General features: G+C 39.8%; 2 protein-coding genes across 3 annotated transcripts in view; one reads left to right on the top strand and one right to left on the bottom strand.

Annotated features, from left to right (window-relative positions):
• LOC109476608 (staphylococcal nuclease domain-containing protein 1-like) overlaps positions 1-23,701 on the top strand; it is a 168,464-nt gene that overhangs the window by 29,445 nt on the left and 115,318 nt on the right. The window lies entirely within an intron of this gene.
• The window catches only part of LOC109476609 (leucine-rich repeat-containing protein 4C-like), a 72,494-nt gene continuing 61,075 nt past the window's right edge, over positions 12,283-23,701 (bottom strand). For both annotated transcript variants that reach the window (XM_019777600.1, XM_019777601.1), the window contains exon 3: positions 12,283-15,566. In XM_019777600.1, coding sequence (XP_019633159.1) covers positions 13,318-15,201 — 1,884 coding nt within the window. In that variant the 5' untranslated portion in view covers positions 15,202-15,566 and the 3' untranslated portion in view covers positions 12,283-13,317. The remainder of the gene's footprint in view (positions 15,567-23,701) is intronic.

The raw sequence follows: 23,701 nt of genomic DNA, 5'->3' as shown, positions 1-23,701 counted from the left end.
AACATGATACCCTCCAAAAACTCCAACATGATACCTTACCAAAACTCCACATGATACCCTCCCAAAACTCCAACATGATACCTACCAAAACTCCACCATGATACCCTACCAGAACTCCAACATGATACCCTGACTGTAAAATTGACCAGTCCTGCGGTATCACTTCACAGTTGGCGTTACGGCGTGGGATGAAGCGTCATCTGCGTAGGCGGTGTCGCTGTCGAGGTCAAGTCGAACCGTCAACCGTGGTACATCATTTAGCGATGGCGGCCGTAAAAGCCTCGGCCCTGTCCCCACTCTACGACTATAAATCCACGGTCCCAGATGCTCTTTAAAAACATTACCAGTCAAGCAATCTCCTTTATATCAGACGCAGCTCAGAATAACCCCAACTGGAGATACGTTTTGATTACCCACCACGGGTCCCCTCATCTATAATACAAAGTTCCTATTTTCTAATCAATAAGGTCATTTCCATGCTTTTCCATTATTTACCCTGGCCGGGTGTCAATGTCAGCATGCCTGGTCGAGACGGACGACTCGTGGCGTGGGAAATTTATAACACTATCAGAACGTGACAATATGTGCCGGCTACGTGGGCCGCATTTTTACCAGACGTTTCCTAACGTCGCGGAATTGCATTGTTGGCTGATAATATATCACCCCTGGCCGAGAGTGGCTTTTACTGCGTTCTAAGTGCCGAGAATTGGATTTGAAGCTCGTGCATGAAAAGTTTTATGTGTAACATCCCTGCACGGCACAGTAAAATTGTACCAACTGTGACAGCGAACTTACCCCGAAATGGCAAAGTTCAGGCCTTAGTCACACATGTACCTGGCTGAGATCTGGTCCCACTAAAAGGATTATGTTGCGGAATAATTTAGGAGCCGGTAGAAATGGGGAAGTGCAAGGTTTGGAGGTGGTCCAGGAAGGATAATGGGGTAGGAATAAATGGACAGGCTTTGTCCAAGGTTACGTTATTGATAAACCTGGTAGGGCCACACCGACTTTGTTTCATAGACGCCATACATGCACACATCCAATTTGATTGGTTTTCCCCACAGCAGGGCTCAAATACTGGGTGTACAATGTATACTATGTCCATAATATCACCATAGTCCATAATATTGCCACCTTGAGAAAAAGTGTGCTAAAAGATATTTTTACTGCAACATACCCTAGGTACATGTACATTAATTTGAGGTGTGCAGGAGTGCATACCAAAAGTATGTTGCAGTAAAAAAATCTTAAAGCACACTTTTTCTGAAGGTGGCGATATTATGGACCCTGGTGATATTATGGACAGGGATGTTATCTGAGCTGTGCACCCAATTTTTTCTGTGCCCCCAAATATTTTTGTAGGTTTGCGTATGTAAAGGTTACATAGCATACTCTTGACATCTACATGAAAGTGTCAGAAAAATAATAAAACCTTTCTTGTATACTTGTTTAAGATTTTGAAATTACAGTTACTGTACTATTTGGGTTCATTGGAATTTTTGAAAGCTCCAAAAATTGCACCAACTGACTTCAGAGTGCCCACAATGTTGAAGAAGAAACCGATAGTTTGTAATCAGGTTTTGCTAACATTCTATCTTATCTTACTGGTATGGTATATGGTGTACCCCAGTACGCCTGTCCCCAAAAATGAATTTCAAGCCTGCCCGCAGAGAAAGAAGAAATCTCTGTTGTATCAATTGATGGAGTACTGTAACTGTGTAGGTAAATGAAGAAATTTCTGTGACTGAAATACTGATTTTTCTTGGTTGGGCCGTACCAATTTCTTATCCGACATTTTCTGGTAAATATGTAGCAGATATAAGGAGAACTTGGTCTTTATTTGGATCTACAAACAGAAATATCTTTGAGTTGACACTTCAGTTATATTCTTTCTTTGGTCCTCATGTTAATGCAGAAAATAATAGAAAGGGTGGCTTTAAGATTAAAAAAAAATATTATACATACATGTAACGTTCATAATAAGAATAGAAAAATTAAAGAATCCATTGGTAAGTTTATTTGATAACTGTCCTGCCATCTCGTGTAGCTATGTTGGAAAACTTCTATCTGACTACCGGTATATTTACTGTCTGAAACTGCATTTACCAGTTAAACTAATATCTTTCAATTTGTAAAAATCCGACAAGCAACAGAATTGGTAGAGCTTACTACATTATATATATATACATGTACCTCTTAACAATAACACATACATATACCAAAGTTTTCCTTTGAAGACTACACACACAAAATGTATAGTTCTGCCATCTGTGACATTTTGTTGGCCTCTAACTTTATTGAACACATTCTCTCCAAGATTTTATCTACTGGACAAATAAATGGGACTCAGTCCATAATACATGGTAAGCAGGGAGCCAGACTGAAGATATTTGACTTTGAGATTCCCCGCATAGATCCAATACACATGTAATGTTCCCCCCTTCCAGCTTCCCAAATCAGCCGATCGCTGGACCGTGAAATGGGCAGCAATTTATCTGGGTCTGGTTTATTCCGTTTTGTTTCTTTTTCCCTCCGTGATGCGGCGTGGCGCCCGCTACGAGGGATGACTCGTTAATGTTTACAACCGTCCGTTTACGCTCCGCTGTCAGAAAAGACGCTTACGCCATGATTTCTCACGAGAGTCTGCCATCTTGTTTCTGTGATTAGCCTAAGCTTGCTGCCGAGTTCTTTCGCTGAGATGTTTGGCGATATGCCGAATTTATTAACCTCGAGTTGAGGGCAGATCATTAGAGAAATTGTGTCAAATATTGAGGCACGTTTTTGCATTTTAAACCCGCGGTTCTTGGAATTGCTTCATAAGGGCTGAATTCTCAAAGGCATTTCATGCGTCATGAACCCACGTATGCGGGGGAAGTTCTCTGTATATTCCCTGCCACTTGATATTTTGCTGGATACATCTGTCTTTTTCAAAGCGGATATTGAACTCTGGGTGATTATTATGCCTGGCTCTTCACATTGAGTTGCTAAAGTCATTGACCTCTCAAAAGTATTGTGTAATGCTGCAAAGCCATATTATTGTGAAATTATCAGTTGGCACCGATACCAGCCTACAGAAGCTTTAAAAGTTAAATTTGATTAGGAAATCTATCTGATATTTATTGTCATTTCTTAGCACATTTTCATCATTATTTCATACTTGAAGCTTTTGAAATAGTCCCAAAACAAGCTACATTGAGGAGTGCCTTTATTTTGGGGGTTCTGCCATTCATGTAAATAGCTAAAACCAGACTATGGTACAATACAAGCAGATAATTACTATTGAAAATTCAGTTTTGCCATCATGAAATGCCACACTGGATGCTTTTTAAGTCCCAGTCAATGTTAAAAGTGTCAACTTGTTGTCAGTTCCAAAGGAATTTATCAAGGCCTTTGTCAAAAGTTGTTGCCAGCAAGAAGACATTACACCATCTCTATCTGACACACCCTCATGGCACTTTCAGGTTTCACCTTTAGCACACTGAATACAGCCATCTAACTGGCAATTCTCTATTGGTTACGGGGTTAGGCAGCGGGGAGAAGGTCAAGGAATAGAGGAAGGACATTCGGTAGATTGCCTCATTCATTCATGTAGCACAAGGAGTGCATTTGATTTCATCAATTCATCTTGGATATTCAGAACTGCCAACTTGTTCTGTAGCATTACTCAAAATTACATTAGCTGACAGAATTATGAAAATTGTTTTTGATGTGGCCATTAAACCAATGTATGTTTCAAAACCATCAACTTGAAGTCTTGTTTAGCACAATCTATGTTTTCAAACAGTTAGTCCCCCCCTACCACTCACATGTAATACCATTGCATGTATCGTGTCTTTTAATGTTTTGTTGCCCCTTCTTTAGATTTGTTATGTTCCAGTAGGAGTCCTAAGCCTAAAGACAATCCACAGTTATTGATGTCAAGGACATATAAATATTGTGTTATCAACCAATCCCCTCTCCCATCAAAGTTGAATTCTTATAATATTATTATATTTGAAAAAAAGTTGATGCCCACCTCCCACCCACCCACTGGTATTTCCATATCTTGCCTTTCAATGTTCTGTTCTCTCCTCCATCATATTTCTTATGTTGGAGTCATAAGCTCTAAATCAATCCACAATCATTCATCTCAAGGATAGTACAATTTAGTGTACAATTCAGAAAACGTAATCAGAATAAAAAGTTGATGCCCCCCTCCCACCCACACACTGGCATTTCCATATCTTGCACTTTCAATGTTTGTTGTCTCCTCCATCACATTTCTTATGTTGGAGTCCTAGCCTGTGCTCTAAATCAATCCACAATCATTATATCAAGGATAGGTAGTGCATCATTCGTGTACTACAAACCCTGTTCCCATTCTGTCGTCTTTTCCAAACTGCTTGATGTAAATTTGCACAACTGATAAAAAACGCCCCAGGGTACGTTTACATACACACACGGACCCACATGACGGTGAAAAATGACCGCATACCTTCCTCTATCTGATGACCATATTGTGATATTGGGAAGAACCCACCGCGTGGCAGAAGTGGTGCGTCGTTGATTCGATGATGGATGGATCCCCGTCCCTCGCCCAGAGTAACACTTCCGGCGAAATTGGTTTCTTGTCCGTCCATATGTCAGAAGACATCTTTTACTACCTGTTGGAATTGGTACCCGCTTTTACAGCATATTTAGATGTAGACTTACATCCTCACACACCTACATGTATACAGTCTTGTCATAAAATAGGTGTCGTTGTAGTTCTTCCTTTCACAGTTTGCGCACACGTAGTTAGAATTCTGCCACATTTTATTGAGATTTATATTCCTTGTTTCTACAAGTTTGCTTTATATGTATTTGTAAAATTCTTATTTGTGGCCTATGCATCCCCCTATGGCAAATTTGTTGAACATAAATTTGTAAATGATGTGAATTTTTCTATTTGTGGCATGTGTACAATGTATGTATGTGGCAGTAGTTCTTTAATTCTTCAATGTATATTTTTCTTACATAGTTACTGTATTATCATCTCATACATTGAACAGGTCTTGTGTTTGGTCTTGCCCTTGGTACTGAAGAATGGTTTGTATTTGTGTATTGGCATTGCAGTTTTAGTTTCAATAAGTGAGTTGCAACCTTTCTTTGATGTAGTCGTAGATAAATGTACCAATTGTATTCATCAGAACATAACTTACAAGTTGCTGTCATTGCTTCCAGTGACTGGAGATTCTGAATGATTTCTTCTTTGCATTTAGCATCATAAAAAGGCTGCAATACCACAGATTTTGATAGGTGGCACTGCAGGTGATGTCCTTGGACAGTTCCATTTTTTTGTCAGGGTCAGAGTCATTCAAAGATATCTGTGGCATTGTAATCTGTATGTTATTAGGGAAACAACTTTAATTTGTGTGCAAATGTTGACAAGTTGGTGTTACAGAAAATGTGCTGTGGTTTTTCAACCGTTTCAAGACAATATTCTGTGCCCTTTAGGTCATAAAATGTGAGAACAAGACTTTACTTTGCAAAAATAGATGGAAAATACGTTTAGCGTAGGAAGGAGAAAGCTAGTGGAAGTGGGAACCCAGGCAGAAGAGATAAAAGTCACTAATTTGGCAATAAAGGTCGTACGGGGAGACAGGTGAACGATTCAAGGAAGTGTGTGTGACTTGGTTTTAAACGATCGGAATTAAAACCAGAGGGAAGTGCGATTCCCTTAGTGGTTAAGCCGGGGAGTTGTATTCTCCAGAGTGCAGAGCTGATGATGCATGTACTCAGGCATTTCCCTCCACCAGTCTGACATTTACTTAACTGCATCAGACGTCGGGAAAAGAGCGAATTCCTCTTGTCTTTGATTAAGTCAGATGAACCCTCGGTGCAGGCAAATTGAATCATGTACTTGGCGTCTGCCGTGAAGAGGGGTAGAACAGGTTTTTATTGAGATTTCAAAGCCTGGTACATAACTGTGGACTGTGGAGTATAGACAGTGAGTGCAAAAAGGCATATTATATAATATTCAGTACTGTCAATGCAGTTGCCCACCTCATCTTCAGTCAAAACCATTTTAACACACTGTTAGAAGTAGATTTTGAAGTACAAATGTAGATGGCCCACTTACAAGCTTACACTAGATGGCAACCACTGAGTGACCAAATTGGATTTGTGTTTCCCATGATTTTGTAATTGGAATATGATTCATGATTCAAAAGTATCATTTAAAAAACAACAGATTGCACAAAATTAAAACAATTTGTTCTTTGTCTAGGAAATATGTTGAGTGATCTGTCAAGTCTTTCAGTCATTTTTAGTCGTTGCAGGCTCTTGTGGAAAGGGTTTTACAATAACTGTGATGTCACCTCCTTGAATGATAAAAATGGAACAGTCCAGACACATAGAGTAATGCTTACATGTATATTTGTGCCCATGTTTCACGCTACCAAAACTTGTGTCTTTTGCCTTTCTGTTAATTTTTGCCCTTACCAGAAATTAAGGTGCAGGAGTCAAGAAAAAATTTCTAGGCAAAACCAAACTTCAATAACTTCCGTAACAAAATTATTCAAAATGTATAATTTATCTATAAACAAATTTCTAATAATGAAGTCTATTAACTAGAAAGGAATGCCATTGATTGGAAAATCCTTAAGAAGAATGAAAAGGGTGGACAGAAATGTTACTTCAAGGAATAATCAACAGTTGTGGAGACCATAGAAAAAACCAACTAGTAGAAATTATAAATCATGGCCGAGAGGGCATATGGACCAAGTCCAGTGTATCCATGGATACAGTCATTGTCAGACTGACAAACTACTCCCTGAATGTCCAGTTCAATTCTTGTCTGTCACAATACTAGATTGTGTTAAGATGAAGAGACCTCAGGACTTGTACTCTGACAGAACACAATGTAATTTCTCTTGCCAGGGTTATGATAATGCGTGGTATTATGTGCCCAGACTGGAGTCAAAAGCCAGAGGGTCGTCACATGCACACAGAGTGCGAGCAAGGGCTTAAGCCTACAGATGAGTTGGAATCTGTTCCCCATAACACGGTAGCTTTAGGGAATGGCTCATGTGCCACGGCCATTTCTCACCTGTCAGCAGTGGCCACGGGGGATCTGCCGCGGAGGCCGCGCCGCCGTAAGTGACGTGTGCCGAATGGGCCGTCTACAAATGAGCTGCTGAAGGTAAATTGAATTGGTTCATGGACGAGGCTCTGGGTGCACTACCAAGCTGAGCTGTTTGCAAGGTCAACCAAATGTGTCTGTTAGGGCTGCGTACCTAAACATAGGTGCAGGTACAGAGGTTTAGGCACAGGTCTAGACCTGTAGCTGTACCAGAGCAACTTTTAAACTTCTTCAAATATGATAGAAACTGTAATAAACTTGACAGAATCTTTATTCAAATAAAACCTGACAAAAATTAGGTAGCCTTATGTCTTATCTAAACAAAACAGAACCACATTTTGAGTGTTTCTTTTTGCATCCCTACTTTCCAACGATGCTCTGGCTGTTCCACAATATCTGTTGTGTATTACGTACATGTATGCTCCCTGAAGATGTCACTTTGGTCACCTCTGTGTCGCATGAGGCTACTTATGGTAGTGTAACTTTATATTGGTACAGTACCGGTACTTACCATGGTGATTCTGCATCTTGGACCTGTACCTACATGTGTAATTGATTTTTGTGCTACAGTATGAACACAGGCATAGTGGTCATGCAAAAAGAAGAATATGATTTCTTGCTAAAGAGATATTCCAATCATAGGCCAAACCTACATGTATTCCTTTGTGTGAGAGTTTTATCATTTTAACTGCTGCCATCAAGTCAGAAATTAACTTTATAGTCCCTCAGAACCTACAGTTTTACATGTACATTATATAGAACACTGTATCGCCCTATTCTCCTGTATCTGTACAAATGTATCTGCTGGTATTACTGCCCCTCGGCAAAACACATCCTTCTTCAAAAGTGAATGGAGAATGTATGTTTTAGAGGGCTCCAGGCTTTTATGACCTGAAGCGTGCACATGAAGAGTAGGACATTACAGTATTTCAAGATGGAGATTGTGTTTGTCATGCAGTCTGCATCCCATATCTGTGTGAAAGGACTGATTTCTGAGTTAAGGCATTTTGGGACCCCTGTGTGGAAATAATAAGAGTCTTATAATATCAAGAATAGGGAAGACAGCAGGAGATGTCTTCAATCATGATTTTTGAGAATAAATGAGATACATGTAATTTCCAAGGTTAGCAGCTATTCGTGAAATGCTACACTGTTACCAGTATTTAAACACATTCACTGTCCGGTTTATCGTCTGTTGTTCCCCGTCTTCCGATGGTTAGACGTGCTTGTGCTGCAGTACTTGTTTGAAGTATTGTTTTGGGTAACTGAGCTGTTGATTTGTGTATCCGTTTGTCAGGTTAAGCCAAAGTACGGAAATCAGGGAATTCTGTGCCAGCACATGGGTGGGGAAGATTGACAGACAGGAAGTGAAAGATCTCAGAATCTGGCCAGGGAGACGGCAGGAATTAGAGGTCGACATGGGGGAAATCAGGAAGCCCAGGAGGATTGTACATGTACATTGCACACTTCCTGAAAGACTTGAAATCTCTTGTTTTTAATGTCTCGTATGTGAACAAGTACATGTATAATAGTGATGATGATGTTCGTCCATTGTTCTTGACAAAAACCTTGACCTCAGTTGCCATTGTGAGTCCGGGTGTGGTTTGTAAGCCCACTCCTATGTACTAGTAAATCATCAAGTTGGAGTCAGTAAAAACCCACTCACCACATCTTATCAAGAACATGATCTGGACAGGAAAGAGCTGCAGTTTTTTGCGGTCTGTCTGCTCTCCCAGCAGGAAACATTATCAGACTTTTTATCAGGGGGACAAAAAGCTGATAAGACTCACTGCTGAGTGTGTTGGCAAGTCTGTTACCGATCAACCTGTCCGCTGCCATGTTCACTTACCCAAGGTCATGTTCCAACAAAGGTCACCCTGTTGCCCCAAACTGCAGCGTTTTTCCTTTTACCTCCCAGCAAGAGTGATAAGGTCAAACTCAGCTACTCTGCTTGACGTCAGGATGTATAACTCATCTTGCCTTTTTGCCTGAAAGGTGAAGAATGACTGTTACGTTTGCATCAATGTTGACTTAAACAAGTTTGTCACAGTCAAATGCCTTGATTTGAGATAAGACCTTATGGCATTTCTGACAATTGCAGCGGCTTGCTACCATTTTTTTCTGCATGCATGACTTAGTGGGGAGGGGGGCACAATTCAAAACTTTCTGGCCTCTTCCTACATTATCATCATAACTGTTGACCTGCAAGTTTTTTTATCGATTGCTGCCTCCGATACGAAGTCTCTCCCAGAGCAGTCGTTAAAATCACTCTCGTTGTCTCAGGTGGATCTCTATACACCATTGGCCGCATTGGAAGCAGCTAGTGTGTAATTGTATAACACAGACGACACCTTATCTTACACCTACAGACCAGGGGTTGGAGACCTCAAACTTACGCTATAGAACTAGATGGATAAGATTTCTCACCACTATGCCAATATATGAGCTCATTCTGTGCTGTTAGGACTGAATTTCTTGCATGCTACTGGGAGCGGGCCCAAATTTGCAATTATGGTGAAAGTTAGCCCACACATTAAAGGCAGGAGGAACATGTGATGTCAATAAAGGTTCTGAAGGGCTTGGGAGATGAGCCGTACCCCAGACTGGCTGGGTGCCTCGCAGACAGAGATCGATACAGCCTGGCCATGTAGAACTGCTCAGCATGTCTGGTGTTGCTGTATGTTCACTACAGGCCTGCTGCAGAAAGGTCTGTCCCTAACCACACCTGAAGGGAAGCTGTTATGCTAATACTGTACAGTATTCTTGCCAGGCCTTTTGAGCATAGGGTCCCTATGCTGTGATTTGGACCCCCAATGCCGTGAACTGCCTGTCTTTCAACCAGCATTGGGGTGTTTTTTGGGGGGAGGTCCTTGAAGTCGTAAATCTTGCAAGAAATGAAAATATAACTTTTGAAGCTACAGCAAAGGGAAACCTTAACTTCACAAAATCTGTCCCTCATTAAGCAAGAAATAGTGTCTCAGGGGGTTATGAGTTTCAAAGTTTTTCAGGAAGAATACCCGACCCCCTACTGTGGTCATGTTTTGGAGACTCAACACGTGACTTGCACTGCAAAAGTTGCCCTTCTGTACCTGACCCCTGTGCTGTGAAAAAATCCTGGTGAGAACGCTGCTGTGTGTGTGCATCTTTCAATTAAGATTCCCTTAGCCAAACCCACCATTTACTAACAGTCTTAATCATGGAACTTCATCTGTGTTGGTAGTAATCATGATAGTACAATGCTGAACTTTACTCCAACACAAATGGTACACAAGGTTCAAATTATTGTCCTGATGAAGGCGACAGTGGTCATTGAAAATTTGATCCTTGTGTACCATTGTGTTGGAATTAAGTTCATCACTGTACTATTTGGATGTCTTCTTGGCTTAATGTTTAACACAGTTACTGGACTCAGTAGGCAACTTTCCAACAAAGGCAAAAAATGCACAAAATACAAGAAAAGGAAAAATTGTTCATAAAATGTAAATGTATTATGCTTGTTGCCCAGTTAAAAAAAATCAGAATAAAACTGTACTACATGTATATAATGCTGTATATACAATATTTAAAAAAAAACAGTAGGAAGTTTTAATTTGAATTGGATAACAGTTAAATGGAATCAAATCAAACAAATATGTCCAGAATGTAAAAGAAGGAAAAAAATTATCTGTTGCCCAATTAGGAGAAAGCAAAACATAACTGCCTGCAGTGATGTAGTAACAATACAGGAAGTTTTAATTTGAATTGGCTAACAGCCAAACAGAACTCGGAGCGAAAGAAATCCATTCCTAGGGGATTTCTGCTAAAGTAGGTACCTAATTAGTGGGCAATGTTACTGTTGCAATCAAGTCGTTTATTGACTTAAGACATGCATGGTTTCGTTATAACATTTATTACAAGTCTCTGTCGTCTTCGTTTACATTTTTTTCATTTCAGGAAGATTATCTTTAAATTTCCAATATACTATGGAGGTACTGTAATTCACTTTATGTTCACGGTAGCAAAATTTCACGGTCTGAGAAAAATGGACATGTTCACGGAACTATATGTTCACGGTGGTGACAGGTGTAGGAAAAAGAAAGTCCAGGAATTATTTGTTAACTGTAATGATAAGTTCACTGTACAGAAGCAACAGTGAAAACAGTGAACTTATCAGTACAGTGAACAAATCAGGAATTACAGTAATGAATTTCAATAGTTTCAATAAGCTCTTCTATGATAAAAAAACTGATAAATGCGTAATTTCAGTGCTGACTTTCATAAAATTTTTGCCCCCTCCCCAAAAGGATTGCTATTTATTACTGGTAAATTTTCTTCATTTAAGAAAGATTATCTTTTCCAACATATGGAGATTTTTCTTAGTTTTAATAATCTCTTCTATGATAAACAACCGATAAATGCAGTAATTTCAGTGCTGACTTTCATAAAATTTTTGCCCCCTCCCCAAAAGGATTGGTAACTATTTATTACTGGTAAATTTTCTTCATTTAAGAAAGATTATCTTTTCCAACATATGGAGATTTTTCTTAGTTTTAATTGTCTCTTCTATGATAAAAAAAACGATAAATGCGTAATTTCAGTGCTGGCTTCCATAAAATTTTTGCCCCCTCCCCAAAAGGATTGGGGTTTAGTTTTAATAATCTCTTCTTTGAGAAACACATGATACATGCGTAATTTTAGTGCTGACTTTCATAAAATTTTTGCCCCTCCCCAAAAGGCTTGCAATTTATTACTGATAAATTTTCTTCATTTAAGAAAGATTATCTTTTCCAACAAATGGAGATTTTTCTTAGTTTTAATAATCTCTTCCAAGAGAAATACCTGATAAATGTGTAATTTTAGTGCTGACTTCCATAAAATTTTTGCTTCGTCCCCATAAGGATTGCTATTTATTACTGGTAAATTTTCTTCATTTAAGAAAGATTATCTTTTCCAACATATGGAAATTTTTTATGGTAAACACCTGATAAATGTGTAATTTTAGTGCTGACTTTCATAAAATTTTTGCTTCATCCCCATAAGGATTGCTGACGTGCGTGTAGCCAATAGTCATTAAATGTCTACCCACCCGGAATACCAGTAGTCAATTCTTTCCCAGGAAAACCCAGAGAACAACATATTGACATTATAGAACGGTGCATCAACAGGGCATATCTCCTGGGACTTAATCAGAGTCATGTCGGATTATCGACTGCTGATGTTGAAAATTATGGTTTATTTTCTCGCACTATCGACAAGTGGGTATTTGACCGTAATCAATCACGGAAAACGTACGTCCCAACGCTCCGGAGGATCAAGGCGGCTGATACGTGCCCCCCATGTATATTTGGTACATTAGTGTCGGTTATAAACTCTACACTACTGCCGTAATAAGAAAGGTGAAGCAGTTGTACATGTATGAACAATATATTACCAGTTCACTTGATGCAAGACATTTTCTCTATACAGGTTTTGTGTGTACAGCCACTTCTACCACTGGTGTTGTGGCATCCTAGTTCGACTTACATGTATCTATACGTCGGAAATATCAAAATATGATCCTCTGTTTTGTATGCTTGTTTTCTACACGTTTGACACATTCATATCTTTAAGTCATCGAAAAAAAGGCAGAATTGTCGGTGTTTTCGGATAGGTACACATGTAGAACCCCTTATACATTTACATGTGCTTCAATAATGCCTTTTATTACTACGAGTTGGCAATAGGCTCGGTGATGGTAAATTGTTGCGACACGCACTGTGTTAGGTAATAGGGTTTGCAAGCAGTCACAAAAAAAGAAATCATTTCATCTGTCGACATTTGACACATTTGATCCTCATAAAACTCAATAACAAACATGCACCGCACTTCGATGTCCAAATATGTCCGTCACAGCAACAGTATATACCTGGAAAATCTTTCTACAACCAGCACTGGACAATATTTTGACTGCACTGCTTTAAAAAGACACAGTCTTTTTTTTTTCCACTCTTGTTAAGTACCCCATGAATTGTGGCAATAGGGACAATTTCATTGAAATTGAATTCTATAACCAGTAACTTTGCGCACCACATTGGAACAGTATAATGATGAATCGTTAGCGCCACGGTTAAGTTGCTGCATTAGACACAAAAATACATTGAACGAGATACATACATTATGTACAGAAGAAGTAACTGCCCGTCACAGTCAGCTAATGCTATGACTTATATAACACAGGTTGCACTTTTGAGTAACTACTACAACTGTGTTTCTGTTATACTCTCTGTGGTTGGATCCCTCGGTAGAGTGGCGTAGGTGTTGTACGTGGCGATCGCCTTGTCGGAAAGGTTATGCAGGAGTCCGTCTTTTGTTATAGAGTGCAAGGTTCCGTCTCGTGGAAGCGTCTGAGACGAGTTCTCGTGAGGAAGTGTGTGCAATGATGTAAAGGTACTCATGTTGTTCATAGACAAAGATGTGTGAGTGTTCAACGAGTTAGACGTAGTGTTAATAGACTTTCCCATCGAGTTTGGGCTGTCTGGACATAGCTCATCTATATTGACTAGGTCTACTGTTTTATAATACGACCGATTCTGCGGCTTCGGTTTCTTTTTCTTTTTCCTCTGCATCCTGTAGTATACAATGAGTAAGCATATGGCTGCTAATGTTATGGCACCAAAGCAGCCAATGATGATTTTGGTTGTAACAATGACATCGTCTACCTTCGGAATGCCGTTAGTCCCTTCTGATTCGGGTTCCTTTACGTTCGGAGGCGTGGACTGCGGCGGTTTTGGTTTGGCTGAATCTGTAGGCAAATTGAAGGAACTCTCCGTTCCAGGCATAGTTTTGTTGGTCACAGTGAAGGATATATTCCCAGTGCCATTGACAGTCAGCACCACACTTATTGTAGCATTCCCCACAGGGTTTTCTGCCACGCATATATACTTGCCAGAATCGCTGACAGTCACACTGGAGATGTTGAGAGTCCCATCGCTCAGAACCTTCACCTTCACCTTGTACGATCCGTGCGTAACGGTGGTCCCGTTAGGAGTTATCCAAGAGATGGCGGTTTCCCGGCCGGAAGTGCAGCGCAACTCCGCGTTACTCCCCTCCGTGATGTTGATATCCCGCGAATGGGTCTCGATGATCGGAACGGCGCACGTGAAGTTGGAATCATACACGTCGCCGATGTAGGTTCCGCGTAGCTCGTCGGGAAACGCACACTGCGCGCACGGGTTGCAGGAGCGGTTGGAAGGAATGTTGTCTCTCAGCCACTGACTGAGCCACAAAATCTCACAGTGGCACCTCCAGGGGTTGTGGTGAAGAAAGACTTTCTGAAGGTTGGGCAGAGGCGAAAACAAATTGTAAGGTAGCATGGTGAGGTTGTTGTACGATAGGTTCAGCTCGTACAGGCTCACCAACTCATCCAGTGCGTTCATTTCTACCGTGTTGATCTGCATATAAGTGAGCCATAACTTGCGAAGATTTCGAAGACTTTGGAAATGATCAGCTTCAATGACGGCAATGGGGTTCCCAGACAAATCCAACTCCTCCAAGTTGGTCAGGTGCCTAATTCCAGGCATCTTCTTGAGATTGGTCACACCCATGTTTAAATACCGCAGCTTGGTTAAGCCTAGAAATGCGTTGTCGGAGATAAATTCCAGGTCCTTCAGCTCCCCTATATCCAGGTACGTCAGCGTTGGCACGTGAACAAAGGCCCAAGAATTTATCCTCTTGATCGGATTTCCACGCAACCAGAGCTCACGTAGATTGGGCAGGTATGCAAACGCTGTGCTTGGCACTTTCTCCAGCTTGTTGTAGTACAACTCCAGTGTCTTGAGAGCGTCTAACCCGGTAAAGGCCCCGACTTCAATGTCACTAATCTTGTTCTGGCTCATTTGCAAGGTCTCCAAATCCACCAAGTGTTTAAACTGGTCCTTCATGATGACGGTAATGTTGTTGTTGTGAAGACTCAATAATCGCGTGTTACTCGGAATGCCATCCGGAACGGCAGTCAATCCCGTGTCCTCGCAGTACACCGCCAGGTACTGAGTCGGGCACGTACATTTCCGCGGGCAGCCATCGGACAGCAAAACCCCGGCCAGCAGGACCAACCAAGCAAATGCAGCCGCATCGCTCCCCATGGTTACTCGCTGTATCTCCCTCGCTTGTGCCACAAATGTTAATTTCTATGCAAATACCCTAAAGTGCAGTCAATCTCCCCTTGCAGCATGCGCTTTATTACTCATCACATGCTCCCTGAAGCTAGATTACATGGTGGTCCCATATTTCCATCCTCGCCGTCGTAATGAACCTCTGCTACTGGGCCGCCATCTCCTCACGTTTAAAACTTAACCCCTCAGTAGCAGCCTCTGGAGACACGAGATGATGATAATGCAGCATGAATGGCAGGTCTATGCGGACACACACGCGGACGCTACCCCGGCATCGATTTGTCCCACTATTCCTCCGGTTTCGTTGACGCCGTCAGTTCAGCGGGCGGCCGCACCTAAGCGAGACACAGGCTGAAATTAGTAAGGTGTTTCATATCAGTTAGATGATGATTAATAGAGTCATAACTTTGCGATAATTTGTGACATAATTTCCAGGGAATTTCTGGGATGCCTAGTAATTACTACACGACTGAAATAAGCATAATAACATCTTATAACGTATCATAAGCGGAGCTGCAGAAGAAATGGCAAGCTGTTCAGAACAAAAGAGTTAATTATAACTCGACTGATACCAACGAGTTTTATGACTTTTATTACTTTTGGTAGTAGATATTGGTATGATTGTGTACCAGGAAATTTGTGGATTTGAAAGATAAACTACTCATAGATGATATTATGAACTTTTCCCAGCATGCCAATAAATAGAAATGATGGTATATGGAAAATGATAATTAAAAGGATAAGGATCCCTACAACATTAGCATCACAATGCACACACAGTGACATATGTGAATATATTTATTCAACACCATACTTTCTACATCAATAAAGCTAACCTGTCAGTTTCTGAATACATTGTATCTTGATGTTATTCTGAACACAGTGGAGTAGAATATTATACACCCAGTTTAGATTTCATACATGACCTAGAATTGTAATAATTTCATGTCTTTTGACCAAAATGTTGCTAACTTTAAACACTACAAAGAAGCAAATACCAGGTTGCCAAATTGTTGTCACTACTTAGAAGGTAATGACATATTGTCAGGTGGGAATGCCCATTATCTGCAGCAAGTAGTGCATACCAAACCATTCCTCCGCACCTTTGCCCACAATTACAGGCTACGCATTTAGCTACATCCTGGACCTGGTTCAAGCTTAAGCTAAATGCAAAACAGAATCGTAGATATTTTAGTCATGTCCCGTAAGATGTCCCTGTAATTTATAGTGGTGCAGTTACCCCCGGATGCAAAGCAAGAATACTAAGTGACTCCAACCGCCCCCCTCCCCACAAGCCACAAAGTTGTCCACAAAGATGCTATATTTCAAAGAGAAGCACTAATGCACAATGACCACAACTGCCCCCCTCCCCACTATTTTTGACAGCACAAAAGTCAGCGTATCTGACTGACAGAAATAATACCACAAAGGATGCTTCAGCTCGGCCTCCGCTCCCAAAGCTTTTAGCAGCCACGAAGAGGCAATGACCTTGGTACTGATGAAGTGGACAGTATTGAATGCGACCAGCGAGAATTGGTTATTGGAAGTAAAGTTGGTGTGGTGGAAACAGAAGACAGAAGGTATTATAAGATTGATGGTGCTAGGACGGAGAAGTGACACACGGTGCGATCATGGATGCCCTGTCCTTGGTGCTGAAGACGTTACAGTTGTTACATGTAACGGTTGTGGCGGAAGGCGGCACCTTGTACTACAGACTAATTACATTTTTTTTACTGTAGTTTTTTTTAAGTATTAACTGTAGACAGGGGCCGTCTCCAGGACCTGTTCCTTTTTTTTAAAACTGCAAACTGTTTTAAGCTGTCTCCAGGATATGTCCCTTTGTCCAGCAATGGAAATTTGCCTTTAAAAAGCAAATTTTTGAGTGTGTAAAATAGAATTTTGGAGAGTTGAAAGTTTCAAAATTTTGCTCATGTCAGGGCTTCGCAAATGAGAAGGACTGACAAAAATTTAAAGCTGGAGCCCTACTCACGTTCTTAGATCATGGGTATCCTGTCCTTGGTGCTGAAGACATTACAGTTGTAACATGTGACAGTTGCGGCGGAGGGGGCACCTTGCACTCGAGACTAATTACATTTTTTAAAACTGCAGACCAGGGCTGTCTACAGGATCCATCCTTCTTTCCTGGGATGAAAATTTTCTTCTAAAAAGCAAATTTCTGAATGCGTGAAACAGTATTTCGGAGGGTTGGAAGTTCCAAAATTTGGCTTACTTTGAGAAATGAGCAAGACAGACAAAAATGAGCTGGAGACAGCCTTGCTCATTTCCGCAGATCATGGATGTCCTGTCCTTGGTGCTAAAGATGTTATAGTTGTTACATGTAATGATTGTGGCGGAAGGGGCACCTTGTACTGCAGACTAATTACATTTTTTTAATACTGTGGGTCAGGGCTGTCTACAGGACCCATCCCTCTGTTGTGGAATGGAAATTTGCTTCTAAAGATGAATTTTTTCAGAAGGTTATAAGTTCCAAAATTTCCCTCAACGTTGGCCTTTGAAAATGAGTAAGGTAGACAAAAATGTAAAACTGAAGACAGCCCTGCTGTAGACCACATATAGCCTACATGGAAGCTGTTGCTTGATGCCAAACAGTGTTGTTCATAGGAAACAATGAATTCGAAAGAATAAAACTGTACCCCAAGAACTTGATTATAACCTTCTCTCTATGGCTAGAAACAGGAATGTGCTCAATGAAAGTTCTGGAGGAAAAAAAATTCATAAACTGACTTGAAAGAGACTAAAAAGGACATACAATGAGAATGTCCTGACTCAGTTATTTATGATGCACTAACGTTATATTAAAGTAAAATACATCAAAAGTTATGTGACATTTCCTGAAAGGGAGGGATCATATTTCACAGAGCTCATTTTGAATTCATTCCTGTGCGTATTTGGTGTCACCTTATTGAATGCAAATGTTAATCTGTATAAGTACATTGATAGATGGGGAGGTGAGAAAAGGTGCTGGCAACCAGGCAGACTTCATCCTACTAGATTCCTAGCCGCGTAATTCAGTCACACAACACTTTAATTTGTCACCCTGTGGTCGTCTTTTAGCAGACACATATTTCACAGGCAGACGGGATCAAGAAAAGTTATATTCATGCACAATGTTACGTACGAGGGAATGACTACCCTAAATCATAACTTGAGAGTTCATCTTTGTTGGTAAAAGTCATTCCAAATCAAGATTGAGCTGTAATTTCCAACACCAAAAGTTTGACTACCCCAAATTTTGGACCAACCAACTCCTGTCTTTGTCAAGGAATGTCCATTCTGTACTAATTTAAACTGAAGAGTAAATAATACTTGTAAAACTAGCTGTTTCTCCTTAAACCTACTTGTAGTTCTTTGTTGCACCTACATCAGATACCTTTATCAACTCTCAAATCTTACTGCATTCGTGTATGGTTTGCTATATTCTTTGATGTATTTGTTTTAAATATAAAATCAAAGTTGGGCAGTATGGTTTCTTTTTACACAACCGGTATAGACTCTCACCTGCGTACATTTCAAAATTCGAGCATTGTTTTTAAAGCCTTTGTTTGGAACATTGCAATGTTTTGTACGTCCTGTTTAGAGCCGGCCTTCGCGTGGGTTCCGGTGGGTTGACATGATATGGCACGGACCATAAATCACTTGGAAGGATGCCCACTCCCGGGGACTGAGAAATGATCTGCCAACCCACAGGAATTTACCCATAGTTCCCTACATGTAAATACCTTTTGTGACTACCGAACACAAAAGAGTCTCTTTTCATACGTGAGTTTTTGTGGGGCCATTTTTGTAATTTGTAAGGTCAATATGGTTAAGGACACAGCCCTGGGGGTTACTATAATCAAGGCCCATGTGTGGCCCTGTGCTCCATGGGGTACTGTTCGATACTGTTTCTGCTCTCAGGGCACGGAATGCCCACCTGCAAACTGCAATTTGCAGGCAACAACGGAAATCGTGGGAACAATTTCTGGAAGGGTACAATACTAGAGGTCAAGGAGGTCAAGTCTGGAGGACGAATTTTCAGGCAACCCGCTATGCATGTTAAACAGGATATGGAATTTTTACCTCCGTGAAAAGTGGAGGTATTGTTTTTGGTATGTCTGTGTGTGTGTGTGTGTGTGTATGTGTGTGTGTGTCTGTGTTTCCACATGGCCCTCAGGTCATGTTATAATAGATATGCTTGGATTCAATCTGTCCCAGAGGAAAAAGTCGTGAATCACATCTACTTTTGGTACCGCTTACTATTTTCATAGGTGTTTTTTTGTTACATGACCTCCTTGACAGCTAACAGCTAGTGTTGTTTCCCTTGCACGATAAGGAAAAGACACTACGGCGAATGAGAAAAAAGGAAATGGTCACAATCACACAGGATGTAAATATTTCATAGAGGTCTTAGGTCTCCAAATTCTTGTTTAAAATACTGTACTTTTCTGTACTTTCCATGTACTCAGCTGCTCTTCTCTGTTAGAAAATTGTTATCATTGTGGAGGATAAAATTGGATAGTTTATTTAGAGCAGGCAAATTTGGCCCACTATGGCTGTATGGGAAGACAGAAGCACAAAAGTACCCCCAAATCATGCCATAAGAGAGAGCCGTGACTCGCATACAAGTTGTTAGCGTGTGTGAGTTGAACATACAGCTGTAGGGTGTCAATTGTGTCTTCAAATCAGGCAGGCAATTTACTTATGATTACACTTAACTTTCAGTTAACACCTTAAGTTCACTGTATTTGAGTTAGCTATATTTCACTCCATACCATAGAAATGAATGAAGTATATTGTTTTATTTTTTTTTTTTGACTCAATGTATAGTTTTATTATTTTTCATTTCTTGTAATATTACATGTTTGATAATAGTGTTCATTACAATGCAGTAATCTTGATGATATTCCGAAAAGACAAAATTGCAGCCTAAAAAACAAGGGGCATCACAGTCAATTCTTAATGACATTCTGCTTGTTTTTAAAAATTCTCCCATTCTCCAAGCAAGTGAGGCCTGTATGAATTGTGCACCTGAATTGATTGCACCAATACAACCCCAAAACATTATACAAACAGGACCAATACTACCCAAAGCTAGCCTACAATTGGAATCAATAATGACCAAATGCTAATTCAATAAATGCACAGAATGAAATCTCAGTGATCAGACACTAAGGATTGTGTGTTGGTTTGGTTACCAATCAGTCTATTGGATTCAGTCAATGGAATTTTGATCAACTGATTTGTTTTTGTGTAATTCGATTGATGTCTGACTGTTCGATTTCTTTGGAAGGTCTGATAAAACAACTTGAAAAAAAAAAGAGATAGTTGTGGGTTATTCCACTGCTCTGATTATGGCAGGGAGGAGGTAAAGAATCCAAACTTACAATTTTGAAAGTTATGGCTAACACTGTTGTTGCATTTCCACCTGCAAACATGTTATCCATAGTACCAGGAGTGCTTCTACAGTGTGATATTTTGTGGCTAGAATTTCTCAAGTCCATGTGGATGTCTTAGGGGTTTTCCACATCTTCTATACAAAATTTATATCACTTCAAGGGCCGCACCTGAAACCCCATTGTTGGACTCACAGTATGACCTAACTTTTGAATCAACACTACACTTCCTGCACTAGGCCACACCTACACATATTTTTTCTAACATGAATAAATTGACATTAATTTTTGTCGTCTGAAATAAATATTCTGATGATTTATAGTGTAATTTTTCCAAACAGGTGTACCTCAGATGTGTAATATTAAGAAAAGTTAACAGTTCCCCAAAGTGTACATCTGTCATGCCTCACAGGGCACAGGTCTAATTACACTCTACAGTATCTTCAATTAGAGTACAATATATCCCTGTAGTTCAGAAAACAAACTTTTCCCCTGAGCCACTGTGTGTGTCAATCCTAATTACATGTAGATGTTAAAACTCAATATAACTGTCATTGAAAGATTTACAAGAGTTAAGCAAATATCTAAGTTGGAACATCTGCGAGGTACATGTAGCTGTCGAAAACAAATGTCTTTTTACAACATAGTATCCCTGAAGATCGAATCTACATGTACATTCACTTAGTCTGCTACATGTATATACAATATATTCCAACAGATACAGTATATATTTTACAGCACAGCAGATAGATTTTACTTCGGACTGTAGCAAGTTTTTGCCTGTAGAAAGTTTAGCTGGTTAAGGGTCAGGTAGTTGATGAACACTAAGAGATTTGGTGAAAAATTCTGGTTAGTCAATTTTATTTTTAGTTGGAGTCTTGGAGAACAGTTTATTTTCCAATCATGGAAAAGAAAATGGTCTAGGAGTTTTAAGTAGCCCCAGGAAGTACAGATGACATATACATTATGCAGGTCAATTGTACATGAAAAATTCTCCACACGTTAAATAAAAAGTACAACTAACAGTAGACCAAGACTGCAACCCTAACCAGAAGTGTACAATGTTCATGTCAGTTGATTGTCAGAAAATAAAACACTCCCCAAGACACCATATTATTGCCCAATTAAAGCTGCTTCCTACCAAGAAGCCACTTGAAACGACTTCATTAAAGGCTGAAAGAAACAAAGTTTGAATTTCCACCAATGACATGAATTTGGATTAATCTAGGCTCAGCCTGTTCTACACGGGATGTCACACAGTACAACAGATATGTTTCACAGCAAAACAGATATGTTTGACAGCAAAACAGATATGTTTCATAGCAAAACAGATATGTTTCACAGCACAACAGATATGTTTCACAGCACAACAGATATGTTTCACAGCAAAACAGATATGTTTCACAGCAAAACAGATATGTTTCACAGCAAAACAGATATGTTTCACAGCAAAACAGATATGTTTCACAGCAGGAGACATGTTTCACAGCAAAACAGATATGTTTCACATACAACAGATACACTCTACACTCTACATGTCTACATGTATGACATGTGGCAGAATGTTTCCCAGCACAACAGATATGTTTCACAGCAAAACAGATATGTTTCACAGCACAACAGATACGTTTCACAGCACAACAGATACGTTTCACAGCAAAACAGATACGTTTCACAGCAAAACAGATATGTTTCACAGCAAAAAAGATATGTTTTACAGCACGACAGAGTCATTTTACAGCACAACAGATACACTGTGTGTTTCACAGTCCACATAGCAGATATTGTTTCCCAGCACAGCAAATGTGCTTCACAGCACAAAAGATTTGTTTCCCAGCACAACAGATACGCTTCACAGCGAGAATTCACCACGGTAGCTGTCAGTTCCACCCCCAAGCCTACCGGTCGACATCACAGGCACATATGGGCGGCAAACATGACAACTAATCAATACCAAACACAACCCCACCTCATCCTGCTATCAGGCCCCATTATACAGTATTTGCCCTGGAGTAACACATGACTGAAAGCAAACATACATTCTCACAAAATATTTGATCTGAAGATATTCTATATTTGGATGGTTCAAAATTTGGAGTAAAAGTCACATCTTTCAGGAATTGAGAAGTATTTCCAGCCTTGAAAAGTGTTCTCAAAAGAAAAGGACACATTTTCTACTAGTCAAAATACAAATGTAGTTAGCATACTTAGCTGAAGTTAGTCTGAGAGTGAATATTAACAGTTTAATTATACCCATGTCTTCTCACATCATTATGGATTGTGGAATTAGCAGACACTCATGAGTCGAATGTTAATTTCGATATGTTAAATGTGTTGCATTTCCAACTTAAACAAATGATAATTCTTCTTCTCTAGAGATACTTAACTGTGACACAAGAATTTGACATTACACATGCAAATCGTGATAAGACAAGAAAATAAGGCACTTTTTAACCATTAGAGGATACCTAAAGATCAATTTTATATGATGAAAACTTGTCACATAGGTCATACATTGTAGATGGATAATTCATGAATACTCGTATGAAAGTGTTAAAATCCAGCTTGAAAGTTATTATATTAACATTGCATGCACCAGCATGCCTGTCTTTTAGAACGCTCATCCCTATGATATCATTGTACATGTACAAAAATGTACATGTGCATGTACACGGTGGTGCACATACATAACACGATTAAAATTCCTTACTGTAACATCTTTTTTGCAGATTCATACAAATGTAGCTTCAATGTTATTGCCTCTACCACCATTTTAAATTGTTTGAAGGTACATTTGTATGTGTAAATGTGTCTGAGAGCTACTGTTGGAAGATAATAGAGAAAATAGAAAAAGTACCCTTTTATGTGTAACAGTACATTATAGATATACATGCGGTAAGATACGCCATATACATGAAGAAACAACCATCTGCCTAATGCAAAATCCAAGCAGTTATGAAAGTTACTAATGGAAGATATATATAATAGAGCAGATGCTGAAAATACCATTTTTATGTGTGCATTATAAATGTACATGCTATATGATATGCCATATACATGAAGAACCAACCATCAGC

The sequence above is a fragment of the Branchiostoma belcheri genome, unplaced genomic scaffold (genome assembly GCF_001625305.1).
Source record: "Branchiostoma belcheri isolate BF01 breed outbred unplaced genomic scaffold, Haploidv18h27 scaffold38, whole genome shotgun sequence".
In the NCBI taxonomy this organism is placed as follows: Eukaryota; Metazoa; Chordata; class Leptocardii; order Amphioxiformes; family Branchiostomatidae; genus Branchiostoma; species Branchiostoma belcheri.
This window is presented reverse-complemented; position numbering and strand designations above follow the sequence as displayed.